This window comes from Myiozetetes cayanensis, unplaced genomic scaffold (assembly GCF_022539395.1).
Source record: "Myiozetetes cayanensis isolate MyiCay16 unplaced genomic scaffold, myiCay2020 scf6-25, whole genome shotgun sequence".
Classification (NCBI taxonomy): Eukaryota; Metazoa; Chordata; class Aves; order Passeriformes; family Tyrannidae; genus Myiozetetes; species Myiozetetes cayanensis.
Window position 1 is genome coordinate 2,620,045 of NW_026087853.1, and position 24,605 is coordinate 2,644,649.

At 48.7% G+C, this 24,605-nt stretch overlaps 1 protein-coding gene across 1 annotated transcript in view; it reads right to left on the bottom strand.

Annotated features, from left to right (window-relative positions):
- Nucleotides 1-24,605, bottom strand: part of ARMH4 (armadillo like helical domain containing 4) — a 62,487-nt gene that overhangs the window by 22,926 nt on the left and 14,956 nt on the right. Inside the window, 1 exon segment of the mRNA XM_050336249.1 lies at nt 15,964-16,218. Within this exon segment, the coding sequence (XP_050192206.1) occupies nt 15,964-16,218 (255 nt within the window).

The window sequence follows — 24,605 nt, forward strand, 5'->3', positions numbered from 1 at the left end:
CAGCATCCACTCCGGGTGCCGTGGCATTCTCCATCCCACTCCTTCCACTCAGAAACGAACGGATCTGGAGTTTCTCCAAGCAGATTAAGATGATCTGTAACAATTCACTTATCCTGAAAGGGCACCACCCTGACTGGGACTGGTCAGAGCCCTTTCTGATTAGGACAGTGATATGAAGTGGCTCTAAGAAGACATTTTGGAACACGAGTATCTCTGAATGAACTCCTGATTCTGCTGCCATCATCTGTTCAAATAACGAAGAAACAATTTGTGAGACCCTTCACAAAATTATCTGGATAAAGCTTCAGAGGTCCATCTGCTTTCAAAGCAGCAAGAAGTGTTTATTATCTAAATGCTGGTGGCCACTCAGTGCTGCCTGGTTTCCAAGGGCCACCGAATGGGCCAGAAAGCTCTCTTGACCTGACAAGTGTGGTATCAATCCTCCAGAAATACAAACTCTGCAGAGGCAGACAAAGAAAGAAGTCACTGGCAAGCCCTAACAAGCAGAGGACACTTTTAAAACTCATTTTTTGCAGTGGCCTCAATGCACAGTGGTTTTAAAGGAGAAGAGATTCAGTTGAGATGTCAGGAAGACATTCTGGGTGAGGGTGGTGAGGCACTGGTGGAGGTTGCCCAGAGAGGTGACTCTCCCCTTTGGTCTGGAGGTCTGTAAGGACAAAGCACCACCCACGAGGTAAGAAAATGCAACACAAGTAAAAAAAAAAGGCAAGAAGCAGCAGCTGAAGGCTTCTTCCCTGAGAGGGAAATCCTTATCCAACAGCATCTTTCAGAAAAACACAGGGCCCAGAACAAGTTGGGAACCAGAAGTTTCTTTTGGCTGCTACAAAAGTGTCACAGCTCATCAGTCAGGAGAGTGCTCTGCCTGGATAAGCTGCAGTTTTTTGGTTTATCATTCTGCACAGGGAATTCCCAGGGGAAAGGCTGCCTTTTCCACATCACAAACAAAACCTCCACAGGCCACCTGAAATCTGAAATTCTTTACAAGTACGCAAAGCAACGAAACTGCAGAGCCCTTCTGGAATTTGGTCCTAAACATGAGAGATGAATTACTGGCCTTAACCTATAATGTTATGAATCATCTGGCAGATTTAGGTAATGACTGATCTAGCCTAGTTAGGAGTTTGATTGATGCACCCAAACAACTGTTGACTCAAATCAGTTCATCACAACATCCTGATTTATAAATCTCTCCAGACTGAGAAATGCTATTTGTCCACATTTACCTGTAACCCGAAGGGATACAGGAGCTTAAGTCTCATTTTCAAAGTCCATTTCCAAAAGATAACAAACAAATCCACTAAAACTAAAGGAGCAACAACCCATGCATTTCCATTTGAGCTGCTGGACCCACAACCAGCTTTGGGAATCCACGGGCAATTTACATGCACAGGAACATTTCCATTTGGTATTTGGGAACAGCAGAGATATCTGTGAAGCAGAGCAAAGCCTTGCTGGAAATGCCACGACTTCCTGTGCTATTGCACCAGCTTTTCTGCCTTGAAAAGCTGAGATAAGGCCCTGCAAGAGGGAAATTAACTCAGCCCAGCAGTGACAGCAACCACAGGGCAGCCTGGCCACAAAAGAAAATGTGCCGAGTCCTCAGCAAGGGAAGGGGGTGACAGAGACTGATGTCTGCACTCAGCTGCCTGTCTTTGGTCCCTGAGTTACTTTATCCACAAGGTCCCACCTCTAGTTTCAGTGTAAAAATGTTTTATGTGGAGCCTGGTGGATCTGAGAGACACTGAGTAAATAAGTGCTTTGGAAGGTACTTTCTCTCCCTGAGTGCCAGCTCCCTGCCAGTCTGCAAAATCAGACAGTTTTGGGGTTTCCTGCCCCTGGCACGTGGTTAAGGGCTGTGGGGGGAACCCTTGTGCCAAAGGAAGAGAAAGTAGGAGTGGTTGTACTGGTTCAGCTTAGCCTCACATCCCATCTCTGAAGGCAGATGCTCACAGAGAAGCCAAAATGCACCCAGTTGATACTTCCCTACCTCACTCTCCCTCTGATCCAGCAGTCACATCTTTCCTCTTTAGCAGGCTTCAACACAGAATCCTGTCTGTCAACATTTTATTTATGAGCAAATATTTTTATTTATTTATTTATTTATTTATTTGTGAGCAAAACATACAGGGAGCAAAAAAACACAGGGAGGAAGAGACGGGATTTCTCGTTTATCATTCCTGTTATTGTGGCACCTGAAAGGCCATCTGAGATGACACACACACGTGATAAATGCTCTATAAACACACAAAGAGAGTCAGAATCTGCCCAAAAGAAGCTAAATTAACAACCCTCCACAGAGCATTGACTTTGTCCAACCTACGAACACCAGGACTCGGGCACGGGGTGAGGGAGTGATTTGCTCAAGGACACACACACAAAAAAAGCAGCACTGCCAGTAATCAAACAGATGAGGAGATCAGGCTCTGCTTGCAGCCAGTCTGGGGCAGATCAAAGGTTGGGCTCACAGTGACCAGCTGTCTAGGAAAATGGGATGATCACCCAGCAGTGCTCCCCCTGCACACCCTCCTGGGGCTCAGAGACTCCCAGAGTCAGACACAGGGATGGATTTTTCCCCCCTGAAATCACCTACCCAACTGGAAAAGCAAACACACAGACTGTGAGCATCCTCAGCAGCCTGTGGGGAGGTGTTCTCCCATGGGTAGTGATGAACTGGATAATTTGTTATGAATTTTTCTTGTCATGCTCCCCAGGGCTGGCATCAGGGGCAGTCACTTGCTGTTACCCTGCTCAACACCCCTTGTGATTTTGCCAGCCTTGGGCAGGGTCTGAGTACTCATTCCTTGCACAGAATCCCATTTATCCTCCGGTTATTCTTGCTGGTTTGCCCTTTTGGTTATCCTTTTTTTTCCAGCTCTCTTGTATCCTTCTCCAGAGGCACAGAGGAGCAGGAAGGCACTGAGCATTCAGAGTCAAAATGCTGGTTGTTGTTTTTCTCTCTGTCCCTTTATTCCCCCACATCCCACCAGGCCGGTGTGTTCCCACCATATCACCCTCCCCTTTCTCTCATAAGGATTTGGAGCAGAGAATTTGCTTTGATTTCTACTCCTTGCCAAGAGTTCCCAGCTCACCAGCTAAATTCCCTCTCTTGTGGTGATAGGACTAACAATAAGAAGAACTCTCAGACTAAATTTCCCCCTGGAACTTGGCTGTCCCTAGGATTTTCTCCAGAATATCTTTCAGAAACAGTATCTGAACGTTCCTGCTTGCACAGGCATAAATAAATCCTATTTTTCCCATGACTCAGAAGGGATGTTTACTCTGAGCATTAACACCCACCCATCCCAAGCTTAGAGGGACTGTGGAGAACATCTCTGCATCACTGCTTGGGGTAATGGGACAGGGTGGGAAGGGTCAGCACTCGCCACCTGGGAACCCTGCTAGTAAATTCTGGTTTCAGTCATCAAATCACAGGATCATTTAGGTTGGAAAAGCTCCCTAAGATCATCGAGTCCAACCACCAACCCAGCACTGCCAAGCCCACCACTAACTCATGTCCCCAAGTGCCACATAAACATGTATTTTAAATCCCCCTGGGGATGGTGGCTCCACCACTTCCCTGGGCAGGCTGTTCCAGTGCTCCACAACCCTTTCAGTGCAGGAATTTTTCCTAATATCCCATCTAACTTTTACCCAGTGCAGAGCAGAGGAGGGAAACAACTGAGCTGCCAGGCCACGAGGAGGGCCTCCAGCACCCTCAGGAGCACTGTGGGAAGCTGCAGACCTCTCCTGGCTCATCCCAGGGAGATAAGGACAAGGGAACTCTACTGCTCACCCACGCTGGGTAATACATCCAGTGGAACTGCTGGCAGGAGCTTGAAGCAGGTTCAGAATATATTAAAAAATTCAGAGTCCCACTGTTTTTTAAACCCTCACATTCATCTTCAGAGCCCACACAGTGGTGACTAACCAAACCTTAATAACTAATCACTGCTGCTGCCAATTAGCACTGCTGAAGTGGGCTTTGCCTACAGCAGAGGGGTCTGAACTGGGGATGCCAGCTCTGGTTTGAATGGCTGGTGTTGCAGCATCTCATAGAACCACTAAGGTCTAAGACCATCAGGTCCAATCATAAACCTCTGAGATCATCAAGTCCAACCATCTGTGCTGGGCCACATCCATGCTCTGCCCCAGGAGCTCCCACTTGGCTGCAGGGACAGCTCTGGGAGACATCTCAAGGAACAGGATTCCCTGCAGCGCCCTGGGAAGGAGCCATGCAGTGCATCCCAAGCTCTGTGCTGCCACTGAAGGCATTTCTGGCTGCTTGGTGCTGGCAGAGCCCTCCTGCAGGCAGGAAGAGGTGATCTGGCATCGTTTGAGACATTAAACCCCGGGCCAAACTTAACCACTGTGGCTTCTGCTCTGAGCTTGTCAGGATGCAAAGTCCGAGGTCAGACACAAGGAGCCAGCGATGCAGCCCTGCTAAGCTTGAAGAAAAACAGTCCATGGTCCCAGAAAAGGTGTTCACAGCCCTCACTGCAGCTCCAAGGCTGTGAGGCACAGCAGTCGCCAGAGCGGCGCTCAGTTTTGCCCGCTGAGGTTCTGACTTTTACCTGCTCCATTAAGTTATGCACCTCGGCAAAATATGCTCCTGCCTTGCCTCTGTCTGCTAGGAATTAAATTAATCTCTGCCTCTCCTGCTCCAGACTGGAATTATAGAACTACAGGATCGTTTAGGCTGGAAAAGACTCCTAAAATCATTGAGTCCACCCAGCTGTGGTGGAGCGTGTGGCTGAGCAGGGGTGACTCGCCACGGTGTCGCCGCAAGCTGTGCCTTCAGAGGTTCCCACAGAACCCCTGGGCCACGCAGACCAGCCACAGGCACATTGCCAGCCCCTGGGAAAGGTCAGGTGCTCTGTCCTGGCTCACCTCTGGCACGTCACCACGAGGTCACCGCAGGCCCAGCCCACGTGCATGAGCTCAGCTGGTGCCCCACGAGCCCGAGGCACAGGATGGAATGTGTCCCCCAGCACGGCTGCAACCAGGTTTGCTGGCTACAATAAATGCAGCAAAGGGTACAGAATTATGCAGCCTCATTTTGTCTGGCAAAGAAACCCCCCACACACACACACACACCTCCAGCCTAGATATTGCCCAGCTGCACACACTTACAGGGAGTAGATGTCGAGTGTTGGACTCCATCCTTGCCCACCAAACCCCAAAAGATCTTCTAAATCAACAGCGTGTTATTGGCACTTAATAAAATCCAGGCCTCATAAACAGCACTCACAGGAACACACTCTGGCTCCAGGAGAGCACACATAACCAGAAGGCATTGCTTCACTGAGGATATTCACTTGGTCTAATATTATACTTGGCCCTCTACCCAACACTCCCTAAAACCAAAAACTAGAAAGAGACTGTACACTTAACTAGTTCTAATAGACACAGACAAAAACAAAACCCACAAGAAAGGTATTTTCCTGACAGCACATTTATCCTGAATCCTACCTTATAATTTTCCATAGCTTGCTTATGGGTAGTTGTAGGGAAATCCAGACCTGAGCAGGGCAAAGCAACCCCCTCACTCACAGAAAGAAACAGCTGCTGGTTGGACTGGAAGGGCAGACACTGAGATCCCTCCTTGATCCTAAACCAAAGCAGGGGCTCAGGTCTGGGTTTGGGACAGCTGGGGTGCAAAGGAACAACATCAGGGCAGCTCAAGGGGGGCAGTCCCCTGGCAGGGCAGTGGGTGGTGTGGGGAAGCCATTGAGGGGTTTTGGAGAACCTCTGCTGGTGTTATTCCCATCCCAAAGTGTGCCGAGGGAAATGCTGGAATAACTGGCACGTGCAAAGGGCCACCAGGATGCCACACGTGCCAGGGCAGGGCTCCTGAGCTGGGCTGCCAACAGGGAGCTCAGAGCATCGTCTGGATCACCTCGGCATGATCATCCGAAGCTGGAATGATGGATGCAACAGTACATCCACCTTAAAGGGGACAGTGACAGCAGAACAGCATGTGACACTGCTAAACAAGACAGGGAGTCCCATGGGGACACACACTGTGGGTGGCCCCAGGTACTGCATCCAGCCCCTTGCTAAGACAAGCAGAAGGTTGAGCACCCACTCCTGCAAATACCTGGGTGAGAAAATCAGCCTGAGTGGTCAGGAGGGGAAAGGGGGATATGGGAAAAACAGCCTCGAAAAGGAATCAAACTGGAGAACCTCTTGGCCTCACTTCAGATTAATAAAGCCTCAAGCACAGATGGTGCTGCCCATATATTAAAATAAATGATGTGCTATCAGGGAGCAGCCTCGCTGAAACCCTTTATTACGTGCCAGCCTTGGATGAGGCTGTGATTAGAGTTACTCAAAAAACAAGGGGAAATGAAAAAAAAAAAAGCAAAAACCTCCAGTAATTCTCACCGTATCGACCCCTCTCTGTGATTAATGCTGATACTCAGCACTTCTGCAGCACAACAATTGCTGGAGGTTTGAGGTAATTATTTTATTGTCAGACAAAATCTGAGCCATTTACCTATTTCCAATATATGTTCCTCACTCACTCCCAGGCAGAGCAAGACTTGTACATATATATATATATATATATCTCAAGAGAGCATCCTTCCAGGCAGGAACTTGGATCTCCTTTGATTCTCAAAGGGTCTGAGTTTGAGCAAACACCAGAGGGGAGCCGGGTCCAGCATCACTCACCTGCGGTTTTCACTGGCCAAGCAGAAAGTGGATCTGCATTCTCATTAGGAAGGAATATTTTAAAACTATCCTCTCAATAAATTAACCTCTCTCTCTCCCTGCTACTCTTTGCAAAGAGCTCTTCTCCCCTATTTTTCTCTCACCAGCTCTGCCACGGAGCCAACATTTTAACCCCAAAGATCAGCCTCTGACGCAAATCCCCAGAAGGACGGAGGCATTTCGAGGCTGATGAACCTTCATGTCCCCCTCTCTCCATTTTTTTCTTTTTAATGCCACGAAAACAGACAGATCTTTTGCACTGCAGTGATAGATCTCTATCAGAAAATAAATGTGATTTCTCCAACATAAGGACAAGTCTCTTTTTGCATGGCAAAGGCCACACGGACCAGCACATAAAGGAAAAATTAGTAACTCTCACCCAGGGAAAGCTACTGCCCTGCCTGTGTTCTTCACTCAAGCTAAAGTGATTACTAAAACCAAAGGGAGAGAGGGATGAAAAGCAGCTCCTCTGTCTGAATGCAGCCAAGTTTTCTGACACGTATAAACCGAAGGGGAGGCCGAGATGCAAAGCTGTGACGTGAACACACCGAAACTGCAGGGATGAGAAAGGAAAAGGATTACTGCAGACTTTAAAAAGAGAGCAAAGACACTGTGATCTGTATTGCAGTAGTGCTGGTAGGCAGTGCCAAGGCAGCTGACAGCCTAGAAGGATGTTCTGCCTCACCACACCGTGCAGGAACCCAGATGGTGCCCAGGCAGCAGATGCAGCCCAGCCTTCAGAGCACAGAGCTCTGCACAGGCCAATGGACCCTATCCCTTCATCCAGGAGGAAAAAAAACCAAGACAAATCACTTGGAGCAGCAAATGCAAAGCTGTGCTCCAAGGTGGACGTATCCTAACTTTAAAGGATGCAGCAGATGGATGGGTGGATGGAGGCAGACAGCTGGAGAAGGTCAGAAACACTCAGACATGTGCTTGAGTTTTCCAGCTCTGCTTTCTTGGGCCAACAAGAGCAACTGGAGGTGCAGCAGAAAGCCTGTCGGAAGGAGTCCTCCTGTGCTGGGAAACACAGGAGGGTGGTGGTGCTGCAGGCTGCCTTTCTGTGCTCCCCAGCACACTGAGGAGGGTGAATTTCAGAGAATCACTATGGCTGGAAAATACCTCTGAGATCATCAAGTCCAACCATCAAACCAGCACCACCATGTTCACCACTAAATCATGTCCTCCAGTGCCACAGCCATGTGTTTTCTGAACTCCAGTTTAGCACCCTATCTGATGGGGTTCCATCTTCTCCATGGGCAGGGAGAGGAGGGAAGGCAGAGCTGAACTCAAGCAAACACCTATAAATCCTCCCTTGGCTCTGAAGGCAGCACTTAAGGGCTGGTAACAAATGGGCTTAGTCTTGCTCTGACACAGGTTTAACCAGATGCATAAACCTTGGGGATGGGATGCTATTTCAAAATAATGCATCCAAAGGTGTTTTAGTGCTGCTGTTTTTTGATATGCCCCATCAAAAATGTCAGGATAAAATATCAGCCCGAGTTTCCCGATGGAGGTTTCCATGAGGAAAGGGCCCTGCTGCCCTCTCCCCCTTCCTTACAATAAAGTATGGCAAGCAACAGCTTTATGTCCCCTGTTTCTGAGAGCTGAGCTGAGAATCACCCAAACACCCTCCAGTTTTTCTCTTTTACTCACAGGATCACAGAATCATTTAGGTTGGGAAAGACCTTTAAGATCAGCCAATCCAACTGTTCCCCCAGCACCGCCAAGCCCACAACTAATCCATGTCCCCAAGTGCCACACCTACACATCTTCTGAATCCCTCCAGGAATGGGGACTCTGCCACTTCCCCCATCCCTACTCCTTTCCCTTGGTCTCGATTTCTGCTTTCTCCTCATCTCAGCTGCCTTCAGAGCACAAGCAAGGTCGAATACAGAAGCAACCTCAAAGAGAAACAGTCCCCAAAACACCATGGGATTAAATTTTATGAGAAGAAAAAGCCACCTCCAAAGAGGAATTGTCTCCTCCTGGGAGGTGCAGTGTTGTTGAAACAGTGAGTGCCACCCTGAGCTGGCAGAGAGGACCATCACTGGTCACAGGTGGATGCAGAATTTCCTCTGCCAGGGCAAACCTGGTCAAATATGAGTCTGCTCCAGGGTTGAGGTGCAACCATGAACAATCTCTTAGTAAAAAAAGTCATTTCAAACAGAGTGCACATCCCTCACGAGGGACAGAGACTCGAGTTAGGCATAGATTGATGATGGGAGCTTTCCTGCTGCCTGGGAGAGGGAAGGGGAGCCAGCAAGGAACATATGGAACTGTATAAATTATTTGAAGCACCCAGAAAGACAGGAAAAATAATCATCTACATTTTTTTTTTTTTTTTTGAGACTGCTCATTTGGGTCTGCAACCATCTGGTCCCCAGGCCTCACATGGCCCTGTGTCTGGTGCCCCAAAACTCCCCCATGCATGGGCAGTGCTGCAGAGGGCAGGATTGCTGCAGGGAGCTGTACTTGCCTCGTAGGGAAGGAAAATTGGCTGGTTCCACTCCTCCCCCAGGCTCCTGCCAGCCTCTCTCTCCTGCCATTCCTTTGGACTCGGTCCCTTCTGTTGGGATGGTGACTCTGAGTGGCCCTTTGCTCCCATTGCAGGGAGGAATGCAGGTGTGCACATCCTTCCTCCAGCAGGGAAAAGCAATGCCCAAGCACTGATTTAATTCCCTCTCTTCAAATCCCTGTTCTGCTAAAGGCTCTCTCATGAAACCAATGGGGTCACCTGGCCTCTCCAAGGCTTTGCTCACCACCTTTAAGACACAGATCACCCTTCCCAGGGTGATTGAGGAGATAAATGCATTAAAGATTAAAAGGCACTCTGATGTTCCAATACCACGAGCTGTAGGAGTACTTAAAATAGATCCATTTGGGGCAGCAATTAAAGAACATATTACTAATTTCTGAGCCTCAGCTCCTGCCTTCCTAAGGCTGGCTATTTTTGCCCATAGAAGCATTAATCCTGTCTTCCTGTAAAAATGACATTTCAGATATTCATCATCTTCCACTGCTGTCCCTCTGCTTCCCTGCCTCACCATCATTAGCCAGTGGCATCTGTTATATGGTTTATGCAGTGTAATTTGCAGCCACAGATCTGCAATACAGTGAGAGCCATTTTCTCTGTGAGGGGCTGCTCAGACCTGCAGATATTTTTTTTATCCATCATAAAAAATAAAAAATAAAATTCACATTCTAAAAGCGTGTTTATTATGCAAGTGCCTTGTCACAGCTTAAGTGAGAGAGTTATGTGACTTCCCATTAGGGTAAGAACCAACAGCCAAAGCACAAAAAAAAATATGAAATGCAGACATGGTTTATATTTTGGAAGCTACATGGTTTGAATTGCATTGTCACACTTCATAACTTCTTTCTGAATTGCTGGTTTGTATTTTGTTTGTCTCCAAACCCCCACCTACAGGGACGGTCCAAACTCCACTGGGTGAAATAACTACAAGGGTAGATGGACACCTGCAGCCCACGCTGTGGAACCAGGAAAACTCAGGTGACTTCTCACAGGCTACAGGTGGAGGTGAAGAACACACCAATGCTCAGCTAAGGAAGTGCAGACATGGACAAAAAAATGGGTTTAGGGTTAAAAAGAGAACCGAAAAAAGAAAAAATCATCTCTGACGTACCCAAAATCCAGCAGCAGACAGCAAATTCAGATGTAATATGGAACTGCAGAGCAAGGTGCAAAACCACGTCAGCAAACAGACAAAAATTACATCAAATGGGCCCAAGATTGAGAAAAAAAAGAACATCAAAGTGAACCTCGTACTCCTCCTGGCCAAGGACTCCAGATGTTGTTGAGCCACCACAAACCCCTGAGTGAAACCACCAAGCTTAGGACCCACAGAAGCAAGGACTCTAAAGATTTCAGTTATATTAGCAATAAATTATTTGGTGTGTATATATATATATATGTATATATATGAGGTGTGGCTCCTCTTTGCCCATAAAAGATTTTGAGAGTAAAAATGGAGTTTCTTCTGTTAAGGTTTATGGCTCAAATCAGTCTCTCTTCTCTTTACTGCTGTTGTCTCCTGTTATTGGTGGCCAAGGATAAGCAACTGGTAGTTTAATTCCACATCTTAACAAGTAAAGCCCACCATAACAGGCTTTGCTTTGGCAACCTGAGCCAACCATCACATTTCTGTATCGCTTCAAGATGAAAATGTCACTGTCACCACTCCACGGATTTGAAATGCACAAAGTAAACCACTGCACGTCCCAAAGCAGGACAATTAAAGGCTCAGTAAATTGCCCCAGACCTCCTGCTGTCACTTCACTGTGGATAGCAGGAATTGTTCATCCTGGGACATGGATGATGCAAGCAGTAAGGCATCAACAAATAGCTTGGAAGCCTGGGGATGTTTTTGTCTTGGCTCATGGTCATTAAATTAAGAACAGTTACAGGCACTTGAGAACTGGGAGAAGAGCACGGTCACAGGAGTCACCCCCAACAGAAGTAAAGGGTTTTCATTTCCATGGTGGGGTACAATAAGGACAATCTACTTTAAGATTCATCAGGAGTAACTAAAGGACCAGGAACTGTTCACTAGATTTGAACCCGTACAAACCAACTGCAGTTGTCCTGGTAATGCACAAACCATCACAAAAGAGGTGCCAGGGAAGAAATTGGGGTTTTAATTTATTTCTCAAAAGCCCAAGATTCATAGAACAATAAAATCACAGAATGGTTCAGCTTGGAAGGGACCTTAAAGACTATCTTGTTCCAAAACCCCTGCCATGGGCAGGGACACCTTCCCCTTAGACCAGGCTGCTCCAAGCCCCATCCAGCCTGGTCTTCCTGCCCCTCTGATGTTTCTCCAAGTGTTTAGTGTTTTCCTACCACACATCACCCACACAGAAATCAAGAAATGAGTACAGAGAGGTCAAAGTCATCTCACACAGAATGCAGAGAGGTCCCAAAGTACTGCTGTGTCCTTCACTGGCAACCTCTGGAGGCAAAGCATTTGAACAGGGCACCAGAAGAGATCCCAAATCATATTCAGACCTTCCTTCCCCAGAGCTGCAGGCCACCAGAAGGGCTCCTATTTTACAAAAGGCACAGATTCTCTCATTTTCTGCCTTACTTTCTGTCTCAACATTGCTGGTTAGAGAGTCAGCTGATGGGCTGTAAAACTGACAGTCTTGTTACTGGTGCTTATAAATTGCTTTTGCTCAGCTGGAGTTAATGTAGGACCATCTGACTGCCCAGAACTGACAGCTTTAATGATTCTGTTTCTCCAGCACTTTCTCACTGTCCACTACAAAAATCTGAACTGTCTCTTGTTCTGCCAAGCTGTTTTGTGGATCAAGTTCCTCGTTCTCTGGGGATCTGCAGTGTGTCAGCCATCACACCAAGCAAGCTCAATAACAAGTGACCTGAGGATAGCTACTCCAACACTTCTGGGCTCCTCTGTACTAGAGGTTTTAGCGTTAAAATGTCACAACTCTGAAGGCTGGGGGACAGATGCATCCCCAGGAGGAAGACACAGGTGCAGAGTGTTTTAAAAACGGAAAATGTCAGCTGTGAAAGTTTGGTGCTTGGCTGCTGCACCCTCACCCTGTACTCTGCTGGGCACCATTATCTTTTTTTCCAGTTCTCCCTTTCCTGTGCTGTATCCCAGGTGAAGCAGAACAACTTCCCCTTCTAAACCACGTTTCACTCACACAATATGGGAAATTCCTCCCAGCTCAGCACTCCCTGGGGAAGGAAGAGACACACACAGAGCTCTTCCTTGGGATGCACCAAGGCTGAAGCAGGCAGGAGCACATCCTGGAGCTGCATCTGGAGATGTCCAGTGGTTACCAGGCTGCCTTAAAATAAGAGCCAATTGATTCCAAAGAGGCACCTTTAGATCACTCAGAGAAAAAGGGTTTCAAAGAGAAGTAGCCCGTGCACCCACCCGGGAGATCTAAAGCTCTACAAGCCCTGCACTGGGTGTTTGGTCTCTCCAGGTGCTCCAGCAGAACAATAGGAGCAGGTCTTCCAGCCTCCTGCCAGCTTTGGGGAGGCATTTCTTATGGTCTGAACAATCCAATTCCTGCTGACACAGGCTGGGTATGCTTTTTACACCTTTCCTCTTTCTCTAATGCACCCCACAAAGAAGCACACAACCAGGACCAGGCCTGGACTGATGGGTGTCCACAAACCCAGAGCAGGGGAAGCAGGGCAGAAATTCCTACCTGGGACAAACTGGGAAGAGGGGAAGGGCCACACTCCTGCAGCAGCATCTCAGGGAAAAGGAGCCCAGTACTGCCACAGAGATGTGACAGCATTTCCCATTCCCTATACATTCCCAGGGAATCAGCCTTCCCACCACCTGGGCTCAGCTCATTCCACGGCCTCAGATTATCCGTGTGAGCTCAGGCACACTTAGGTTTTCCCAGAATCACAGAGCCACAGAACCATGGAATGGCTTGGGTTGGAAGGGAACTTAAAGGTGGTTTAGTTCCAATCTCCCCCACCTAGTTCTGTTTTCTTTGTGCCTCTAAAACACAAATAATTTCCCAGTGGGCATTTTGCCCACTGGAGATGGGGAAGGGAGCAGAATCACAGAGCCATCTGAGGTCATCCAGACAGAAAACGAACAAATATTTCCTTACAGAATTTACCTGGTGGAATAAGAGGGGTGAGTCAAGGAGAGACTGATCCCACTGTGTCCCCTCCACCACTGCACAGAACTCCCATCTAAGTCCTAAGGATGAACTCAGCTCAGCCACAGCCTCATCCTCTCCCTCGTGGATGTTTGCACAGACTGCAACTGCTTAAAAACAAAAGCAATTCCAACCATTTGGAGCTGGTGACAAGTAACCCAGCCAGTTTTCTTCCAAGTCTGCCCAGTCCTTCCAGGTGCCTGGACTGGGTGCTCAGCAGCTGACCCAGCTTGACAGGCTTCACACAGACCTCCTCCAACTTGCACAAGGGTCAATAGAACATCCCTCAGGGAGAAGAATCCTCAGTTTATTCCATGTCTTAACATTTTGGAAGGATGGCCTCTCCAAGGTCTGAGGAAGAGGGAAGGTGGTGGAGGATGAAGGCTGCAGGATGATGAAATATCAAACAGCAGAAACTGAATCAGAGCTGCACATTCAGGAGCAGATTTGTGGAGGAGAAACTGCAAAGGGCATCCTCCAGCAAGGTCTGCACCTGGGCAAGGGAGACCTCAGAGCCCCTTCCAGTGCCTAAAGAGGCTCCAAGAGATCTGGAGAGGCACTTTGGACAAGGGCCTGGAGTGACAGGACAAGGGAGAATGACTTTAAACTGACAGAGAGCAGGGTTAGATTAGATTTTAGGAAGAAATTCTTGGCTGTGAGGGTGGGCAGGCCCTGGCACAGGTTGCCCAGAGAAGCTGTGGCTGCCCCATCCCTGGAAGTGTTGCAGGCCAGGTTGGATGGGGCTTGGAGCAACCTGGTCCAGTGGGAGGTGTCCCTGCCCATGGCAGGGAGTTGGAACAACATGGTTTTTAAAGTCCTTTCCAATCCAAACCAGGCGTCTCCTACCCTGAAAGCTGCTCTTTCTCCAGCACCTGGAAAGGCAGCCACGACCCCAGTTCAGACCTGCATCAGCTGTGAACAGAACAACCTCCTCCCCAGCCCCAAAGCTCATGGCAACAGTTCATCACACACAACAGCATCTCCAGCAGTACCCAGACACCCTCTGACCCATTGTCTGCACCCTGTCCTGGGAACATGACTCCTGTCACAACCCTCCAAGGCAGATGACACCCTAGCTGAGGTGGTTAAATGTACCAAGATCCCTGAAGAGGTATCAGTGCCATCTTCCTCCACACTGCACAGTGGGATGGCTGGTGTTTGGGGGGACACACCTTGTGTCTGGCAAAATGCTGCCTCTCTCAAAACACACTGCAAGGCCCTGGCACCCTTAGCCAGGATTTGACCCAGAGGCAAAGCTCTGCTAAGACACCCATCCTGACATGATCCTGAACCAGGCAAAGAGCTTTAGGTGGTTCAAGCTTAATGCAACCTTCTCACCATTGCCAACAGAGCTCAGTGCAGAAAATATGCTGCTCCTGTCTTGTTTTCTCTCAGGAGAAAGTGTCTGCACCAAGGAAGTGAGTGAGAACAGAACACGAAGCTGCTGATGCAACTCCCACCCTAACCCTGCTCCTCACACACCTCCCCTCTGAGCACTGCCACGTACCTCTTTCACCCACCCAGCTTGCCAAAGCCAGCCAGAAACCCTTAAATATTTGGAATTATTGCCCCCACACAGCTCCTGTGCAGCCTGGTGGGATAACAGGACACGTGAAACAGATCTGACACGGCAACCACCCAACAGGGGATTTTTTCAAGCAAGATTTAATGGGACAGGGAAGTATCAGATCTGGTGCAAACTCAACCTGCCCTCAAAGGCCAACCCTCCCATGGAGTTCTTGAGATCAACCCTCCCACGGAGTTCTTGAAGCACACTCTTTGATTCAGTTCAAAGGAAGCCAAGCAAATTAAAGCAGGCTGGAAAACAGCATCACAGGGGGAGAACCACCAGGTTAAATCAGAATGAAACATTCAGGGGAAGTGACAGACATCACACAGACACATGTGATGCACAACAGGTGAAAGAGTTTGGGGGTTTCTTTAGCTGATGAGCTTCTCAGAACAGCTAATTCTCTAACAGTGAGACACAAAGACCCTCTCCAGAGATGTGCTTCAGCTCCCACAAACTCACCTGGGAAGTTCCTACTGCTGGTGATGGGGTCTGGCTTGGGAATTGAGTATGCTGGGAAAATACTCCTTGGCCCTAAGCCAAGCTGAGCAAGTTCCTTTCCAAACTCTACCTTGTCCCACACCAGCTTTGAACTGCATGGCATGGATTTAACACATGTAAACACTGATTCCTAGGTGGAATAAATTAGTTCTAGGAACTGAAATTTCCCCAGGAACCTCGCCTGAGAGGTTGTTTATTTGTCTACCCTTGGAGCAAGACAACACTAAGCTCTGGGAACGAAGGAGCAGGTTTGGAGTATTCACATTCCCCCCAAAATGCCAGCTCAGGTCACGCTGCCTGGGACTCCTCCCAGTTCAACCAGTTGTCCACTGGTGGATGGGGTTTGTCCATTAATGAACCAGCTTTGTGTTTAGCTTGGGAGCCAAGCCCTGGGACTCCCTGGCACGAGGGACTGTCTCGTGCAGAGTGCAGAGCAGGAGATATGACTTCTGGAAAGTAAAAGGAGAAGGGGCTTTTTCTCTTACCCAGACCCTGGTTCTGCTGCTCCCACTCGATGGTGTCAGGAACCTGGTAGGACACCCCAGCCAGCTGGGCCACAGGGTTTTCCAGGCCAGCTATGGGATCCTGGGAGGTCTCCCCTGGGAGTGTGAAACCCGGCAGCTCCGTGTCGCCCTCCATGCTTTCATCCATCAGATCTAGGTCTTTGTCCTCCTCATCTTCCTCTTCCTCCTCTTCTTCCTCCTCCTCCTCTTCTTCATCCTCTTCCTCTTCTTCACCCTCTGCCCAGGAGAGAGAGAAAAGAAACATCAGGAAAGATCCCAGGAGACAGCAGGGTCACAGATCCCTAGAGATGAGCACCAAGCTGATGCCACTCCTCCAAAGGCAGGGCAGCTGAACGAGCTTGTGCTTATTTTCCAACAGGAAAGACCCCCACAGGGGTCTGTTTGGAGGAGCTCTTCACCTTTGGAACCTGCTGGGTAACAATGAGACGTTGTCTCAGGCTGTCAGGTTAGTGGGAAGTACGCTGGTTTTCTGCTTCCTGATAGCAGAGCACCAACAAGCACATGCATGGGAACACCACCTGAGCATCTGCAGCTACAGAGCTCTCTGCTCCACTCATTTCAGCTCGAGTGAGAGCTATTTCCCTGCAGGATCCACAGCTGGTTGATACCACCACTCCTGTCACAGCAGATTTACATCAGACAAAGGCAGGCTTAATTCCCAGAATCCCAGAGTGGTTTGAACAGGAAGGGACCTCAAAAACCATCCAGTTCCACCCCCTGCCATGGGCAGGGACACCTTCCACTAGAGCAGGTTGCTCCAAGCCCCATCCAACCTGGCCTTGGAAAGCACAGCCAACACCTCATGGAAGAGCAGACAAATGTGCCACAGAGGAAATCTGTGTGGATTTAGTGGAAGGTGGAACTAAATGATCTTTAAGGTGCCTTTCAATCCAAACCGTTCTGTCATTCCATGAATTCTCCACCACAGCAGATACTCATCCATTCCAAAACTGCCTGTGCTGTCAACATACACAGACAAATATTTAAGCCACATTTCCCAGCTAGAATCTAAAGTGGTAACATCAGAAGGACTGTGCTGGATCAAACCAAAGCCCATTTCTGTCCACATCCTATTTCCAACCACAGCTGGCCACAGATGCTAAAGAAAGACCAGAGCAGAGCACACACAGAGCCAGTCTCCCCACACTTTCTCTTCCCAGTTTTTAGTTACCAAAGTCCTGAGGACTTCTTAAGCCAGAATTTGCATCAGAGCTACTTAATAGCTCCTAATGGAGCCACCCACCAGGAAAAGATAATATCTGGAACAATGACATGCTTTGAATTTCTTATGGTTAGTTTGTCAAAGCTGGAAACCAAAACATAGTATTTAGCACTTTATCTAATTTGCACAAAGCTCTGCTTAGCCCTGCAGAAAACTCCCTCCTGATGTGCTCAGGCTGGGACAGCCCATCTGCACCTGGGCTGATGCTTCAGCTGAGGGTCTAGGAGCATGTTAAAAACCAACAGTGCATCCAAATACCCGTTTGTTAACCTAGATATCCCTTTCTTTCTGCTGGAGTTGTACCTCATACAGGTCACAGACACTGCAGTGAGATGGAGTGGCTGAGGGAGGACACCCGAGGGGCTGCACAAATCCCTCCTGCTGCAAGGAAAGCGGGTGATGCCCCACTCCCCTCCTCTCTGCTGCAGGATGGGATTGGGCACTCCAGCACAGCTGCTCCACAGAGCACACGGGAGACAAACTGGGGAACTTGGGGAATCATAAAATGGTTAAGGTTGGAAGAGATCTCCAAGATCACTGAGCCCAACAGTCAGCCCAGCACCGTGTTCGTGTTCACCCATAAAACACCTTCCTAAATACCACGTGCACGTGCCTTTTGAACACTTCCAGGGACGGTGACTCCACCACTGCTGGGGGCAGCCTGTGCCAGTCCTTGACCACCCTTTCAGTGAATAAATTCTTCCTAATATCCAATCTAAACCTCCTCTGGCACAACTTGAGGCCATTTCTTCTTGTCCTGTCCCTTGTTCCCTGGGAGCAGAGCCCGATCCCCACCTGGCTCCCCCCTCCTGTCAGGGAGTTGGAGAAGGTGAGAAGGTCCCTCCTGAGCCTCCTTTTCTCCAGGATGAGCCCCCACCAGCTCCCTCAGCTGCTGCTCCTGGGATTTGTGCTCCAGACCCTTCCCCAGCTCTGTTCCCTTCTCTGGACTCGCTCCAGCCCCTCAATGTCTTTCTTGTCATGAGGGGCCCAAATCTGACCCCAGAATTCGAGGTGTGGCCTCACCAGTGCCCAGCACAGGGGCACAGTCACTGCCCTGCTCCTGCTGCCACACTATTGCTGATGGAGGCTGATGATTGAAAGGTTGTATCAAGGATTTGCTTTCAAACACCACATGTTTTCCTCAGCTCACCAAACAAGACAGCCCCACTTGCCACCTTTCAATTCTAGTCCTGTGTTTCATACAAATGAGCTGCTGTTTGGATTTAGCTGCATCATCCTGCTATCTCCTGGCTTCTGGGACCTGGAAAAATCATTCCTGCACACAATTACACCACACAGAGCATCTAATGGAGCTTACAGGGATGTAGTTAGCCCCTTAAATTCCCATTACGTTTTATAGGCAGTTTCTGTCTTATAATGTGCCTGTCATTTTGAATGCACATACAAATTTTCTTTGTCAAACTGCATGTTTTTCATATAAAACATCCAGCTGGAAAGCTGAGAATGGCACCTGGAGAGTGCTCACAGGAAACCTGCAAAGACAAGTTAATGCAGGTCTCCTGCCCCTGCTGAGAGCAACACAGCCACAAACATTCCCAAAATTTAACAGCTAGAACAGCAGAGGAGAGGGACTTCACGTGAAGAGGGGCTTTCCTCAGACTTGGGGGGGAAAAAGCAGCCAAAGAGAGAACAGTCATCAGATTGTTATCTCTGAAAAACTACTCTGGGGACAAGGATTTTAGAAGCTTCTTGTGATTTTCAGCGAGCCAAATCCCAGCCACCTGCCAGGATCTGGTGCTGAAGCCACAGATAGCCATCTCCGTGCCTCCAAAGCCTGGGAGGCAGCAGAGCTCAACACCCAAATCGAAAGTGCTGAGGCCACTTATCACATCTGATCATCACCAAGCTTCATCAATCACTCCCAGCCACAGCAGAGAGCTGTGAATAATGTGATCCCTGCGGCACGACCGCTGCGAGGGGGGAAGGAAAAAGGCTCTTCATTTGTTTCCTTCTCCTCTCTGGCTCGTTCCTACATCCCAAAACAGCTTTTTAACCACCCTCCCCCCACACACGCTTCCCCGTTCCAAAATGCCAGCAGCTTGCCTTGCTGCAAGGTGCAGTGCAGAGCACCACTTGGTGGTCACAAGGAGGAAAATACACTTCCAAAAAAAAAGAAAAAAAAAAAAAAGAAAAAAATGAGAAACTTCACAAATGTGGGATTTCAGGAGCGGAGGCACAACAGGAGCCCGTGGGCAGGCTGTGCAAAAGGCTCGGTAGTCTCACAAGATGGAAAACTAAAGTGAGCATCACACAGCTGAAGCTCAAGCTGGAGGTTTGGGCTTCACTTGAAAGCCTTTTTACAGAAGTCACGTTTTCCCCTCCTAAATTGGCGCTTTTGGGGCCTTTGAAAGGCCTCAGCAGCAGCCTGAAAGAAAACAAACAGGAGAGACTGAACGTAGCAAGGACTGAAAGTGTAAAGCCCAGCAAATTCAGGAGGAATTCAGAGTTTCATGTGCATTTCCAGCCCTCTGTGAACTATTGTGTGTGTCATGGAATGGTTTAGGTTGGAAAAGCCCGCTAAGATAACCGAGTCTAACTGTTAACCCAGCACTGCCAAGGCCACCACCAACACATGTCCCCAAGTGCCACATCCACACAGCTCTTAAATCCCTCCAGGGATGGGGACTCCACCACTGCCCTGGGAAGCCTGTTCCAGTGCTTGACAACCTTTCTGTTAAAGAAATTTTTCCTAATATCCAATCTGAACCTCCCCTGGTGCAGTTTGAGGCTGTTTCCTCCTGTCCTGTGCTTGTTACTCGGGAGAAGAGAATATCACTGCCCTAGCCCTGCTGGCCACACACTGCTGACACAAGCCAGGATGCTGTTGGCCTTCTTGGCCACCTAAGCAGTTTCTGCTGTGAAATCCTTGCTCTGTAGATCTTCAGATGTCACACATAAGCTGATTTTGTTACCCTCTTTGCATGCACCAAATCCACGACCTGCCACGTGGATCTATCAAGCAGGGATGGCATTCCTGTCTCCTCTCCTGGTGACACCAGGAGACTTCAGCACTGAAACACTCACAGCCCAAGCAGATGTTTGTATTTGCACAGAATCATGGAAAAGTTTGGGTTGGAAGGGATCTTAAAGACCATCCAGCTCCAAATCCTCTGCCATGGGCAGGGACACCTTCCACTAGTTGAGGTTGCTCCAAGCCCCATCCAACCTGGCCTGGAACACTTCCAGTGATGGGGGATTTTCTACTCCAAGTCTCATCTCCAAGAGTGAAGAAATCCAAAACCTGCCTCTCTCTGGCAGCCTAAATAAGCACTGGATTCCATAAAGTAGGCTCTGCTTTGCCTTTGTGGGAACAGGAAAGCAAAAGCCCCCCAAGAAATTCAGAACCTCCCCACTGTGATGATGGACCAAGCCAAGACAGGTGCAGGCAGCAGGAATCCCAGGGAAAATGGGATTCCCACTTCACACGTCAGAAGATTTTAGTTTTGAAGGGCTTGACGACCTCGTAACGGGCACCCAAAATTTCTGGTTTGGATGGGAGAGCAGGAAGAAAACAAGAGTGGGACAAAACAGCAAATTTTTAGCAGATTTTTTTGGGGTGTCCCAGCTTTGTTAACAGTCACCAGGAACAGCCACCACTGGGCTTTATCATGGGACTCTGGTGATATCCACAGGATGGGGTTTGCTGTTGCAGGGTGACAGAAGCTCCCCCTGCTTCACAGGCAGGTTTTTCACTACGAAACTGTGCATACCCACGATGAGTTTTGTGGCTCAGCAGAGAGAAATGAGACCACATCACACCTCCTTCATGAGGCACTTCACAGACCCAGCAGGAACACACAACCAGCAACCTCAAGTAAAACCCTCAGAGTTGATTTTTTGGGGGTGTCATTGCTTGACATCAGCTGCAGCTACAGCCACTGTGGTCATAACCTTGCTGAAGGCAACAGAGTTACACCAGTGCCTCTGTTTGCAGCTGAAGAAACTTTCACTGAAGAGGGATGTTTCTATCTTTAGATATTCCCTATTTATGTTTGCAAACACTTTTATTCCTCAGAAGATTCAGGAGACCATCATTTGTCAGGTTTAGTGCACAAGAGAAATATCTTGCTGTGCCCTGAGCAGCGAGAGACTCTCAGCAGAAGGTGATGTGTTTGCTCACAGGCACAAACTGAGTTCAAATTGCAACGAGAAAGAAACAAACTAAAAGGGTAAAACCTGCAGCTCTGGTTTTCTCTGTCTGTCCCCTCCCAGCCCAGGTTGCTCACATGAAACTCAGAGGGCAATGATGTCTAAATGATACCACAGGGTTTCGCTGTGATCCGTGAGAGTTTAAGCTGTGATTTTGCAGATGCTCAGTGCTGCAGGGTCACCCATGTGTGCTAATAATAACAATGTGCAACTATGTAAATAACAAGGTGGAAATAACCCCAGGATTAGGGAGGGGAGTCTGTGACCACCTTCTCTAGGAAGAGAGTCTCTGCCAAATGCTTTCTTCCAGCGAGGTTCACTTTTTTGTGCTGCTTTCGTGATCACAGCAGACCGTCAAGGCAGGGAGGCCTTTCTAGGACAACTCTCTTTTATTATTAATCTGCTGCTCTCACGTGATCAGTGACAATGTCACCATCCAAGGGCTCCAAAACACTGCCAAGAACAACCAGGGACAGCTTGGAAGGAGGCAGCTGTTGGGACGTGGACGGGCTCTCATCGTGCACAGGGCAGAGCTGTGCCATGGTGAAGATTCCCAAGCAAGCAGCAGGCTGGGAACTATGGAGAATGATCAGGGAGAAACCCCCCTAGTGATGAGCTCAGCTAAGCACAGTCATGTTCCCTGTCTGGGGTATTTGTGGCCCCTGTCACACAAACATTGTTTGAAATGCTTTGCTCTGGGAGGGGCATCAAATCAAGCACGGCCTCCCATGGGAAGTGTCAGCATCCAGGCTGTGGCACGGACACAAGGAAAGGGAATAATGGGAAAAAATGTATCTGTTGGATGGGATCCTGCCACAAAGAGCAAGGTAACATAACCCTACCCTGAGAAGTTTCAGGAGAAGGGAAATAACACGTCACAGAACCACAGAATCATTTAGGTTGGAAAAGCCCTACAAGATCATCGAGTCCAACCCTTCCCCAGCACTGCCAAGCCCCACCTCTAATCCACATCCCTGAGTGCCACACCTACCCATCTTTTAAATCCCTCCAGGGATGGTGACTTCACCACCAACCCAGGCAGCCTGTGCCAGTGCTCCACAACCCTCTGGGTGAAGAAATTTTTCCTAATATCCAATCTAAGCCTCCCCTGGGGGAACTTGAGGCTGTTTCCTGTCGTCCAAAGCTTTTCCGTAGCAGAAGGAAATCCCTGCTCTCCTGGCAGCAGAGCTGAGCTGATGCTGCTTTAGGTGCTTCTCCTTGCCAAAGCCCAAGAGCTGCAGAGGCTGCTCTCCAGCAGAAGGCTCTTTGACATTGCACAAGTAGGAGAGATTTGGAATCTGATCCTAATAAGACCATCTCATTCCAACTCCCCCCAGGTTGCTCCAAGCCCCATCCAACCTGGCTTTGGACACTCCCAGGGATGGAGCAGCCACAGCTTCTCTGGGCAACCTGTGCCAGGACCTCACCACCCTCACAGGGAAGAGTTTCTTCCTAAAATAAGGGCAAGCTGCATTTCCAGCACCATTCACCTCAAAATCATTTTCACACTGAGCCAGGCTGGAGAGTCAGTTTAGCAGCACAAGACTATTTTAAAGGGAGGAAAAACCAGAATGCTGCAGAACACACTGCGTGGACTGTGACAGAGTTTGCTGCAGAACTGCTCTTCTAACCCAGGTTTTGCAGATGCTGAACTAACCAGTATAAAAACTAAGATAAGAGAGAGGTGATTTATGAAGTGAGAGCATTCAAATCAATCCAGATTTAATGACCACAACCTATAAGGGGACAGGGCAGAACAAGACAGATGAAGGCAGATAAAGAGTTTACTTCTCTCAACAAAATGCTTTCCCATGGAAAAGGGCTGTGGGCATGACACTTTTTTTTCCAATCACAAAAGAAAAGAAGCCCCAGCAGAGACATTAATTCCATCTCCATTGGAAAAGGCTCTTTGTGTCTCTCCAGAAGCATCCAATTCAACCACGCTGCCTGGAAGCAACCAACGGCCCAAGAGTCAAGAAAACATTTGATTTAAGCTTCATATTCTAGAAAAGCCCAGCATGGATCATCACAGATGATGCAGATTTGGGGGGTGGATCTCTTGTTATGGACAACAGCCCGTGCAGTACCAAGGTTTTGGTTCAAGTCCTATCAGAAGCCAAAGGGAAGATGACGTGAGTCCACTCAGCTCACTTCTGGTCTCAGCTCTGGCTTCTTTCCAAGTCCTTCATCACCCTCCTGCAGCATCCCTGATCCCAAAGCTTCCCAGAGAGGCCCCATGAGCAACACCATCCCCCAGGCTCCAGGGGGTTCCAGCCATTTCCAGAAGAAAATGCTCCTTGCAGAAACTCTGTGTCACACCCCTGCTTATCTGAATCCACCTCCCCGGAGCCACGAGGGTGAACTGCTTAATCCTCAGATTAAAACAAACAGAAACTCATTAAAAACTTTCACCCACACAGCCCAATTACCTTTCAAGAGCAACCGTGGGGGGGTTCTGTTGTTTTCATTTTAGCTCGAAGGCAAGAATGGGAAAACTGCAACATTAAAGAGATATCTAAGTGAACTCTAATTTTTTGGACAAATGAGAAGTCAGATAGAGTTAAAAACTCAAGCACAGCCTGGACAGAACAGGAACCAAGGTGGGTCAGACTAAGAAACGTCATCTAACCTGGTGGAGGGGCCAGGATAGCACAAAGAACAGGCTGAGAGAGCAGGGGTTGCTCAGACTGGAGAAGAGAAGGCTCCAGAGAGACCTTAGAGCACCTTGCAGTCCCTAAAAGGGCTACAGGAGAGCTGGAGAGGGATTTTGGACAAGGGCCTGAGGGACAGGACAAGGGGTGATGGAGGGCAGGATTAGATTAGATATTAGAAATAAATTCTTGGCTGGGAGGGTGGTTTGGCCCTGGCACAGATTACCCAGAGAAGCTGGGGCTGCCCCATCCCTGGAAGGGTTCAAAGCCAGGTTGGACGGGGCTCTGAGCAACTTGGGATAGTGGAAACTGTCCCTGCTGAGCCCAGCACAGCAGCTGCACACAGCTGGAATTCCCTCCCTCCTCTTCTTCCCTGAGAGCCTTTAATTAGCCCAACACCCTCTTAGCTCTCACCTCATTAAGGGCCTGATCACCCTCCCCGCTCACCTCTCAGAGGGGTGTCAGAAAACAAAACAAGTCACCACCACATTCAGCAGCAGAGATGTCATCTTTGGGCAAACACTCGCAGGAGACGAAGGAAACAAAGAAAAGCTTTGGTT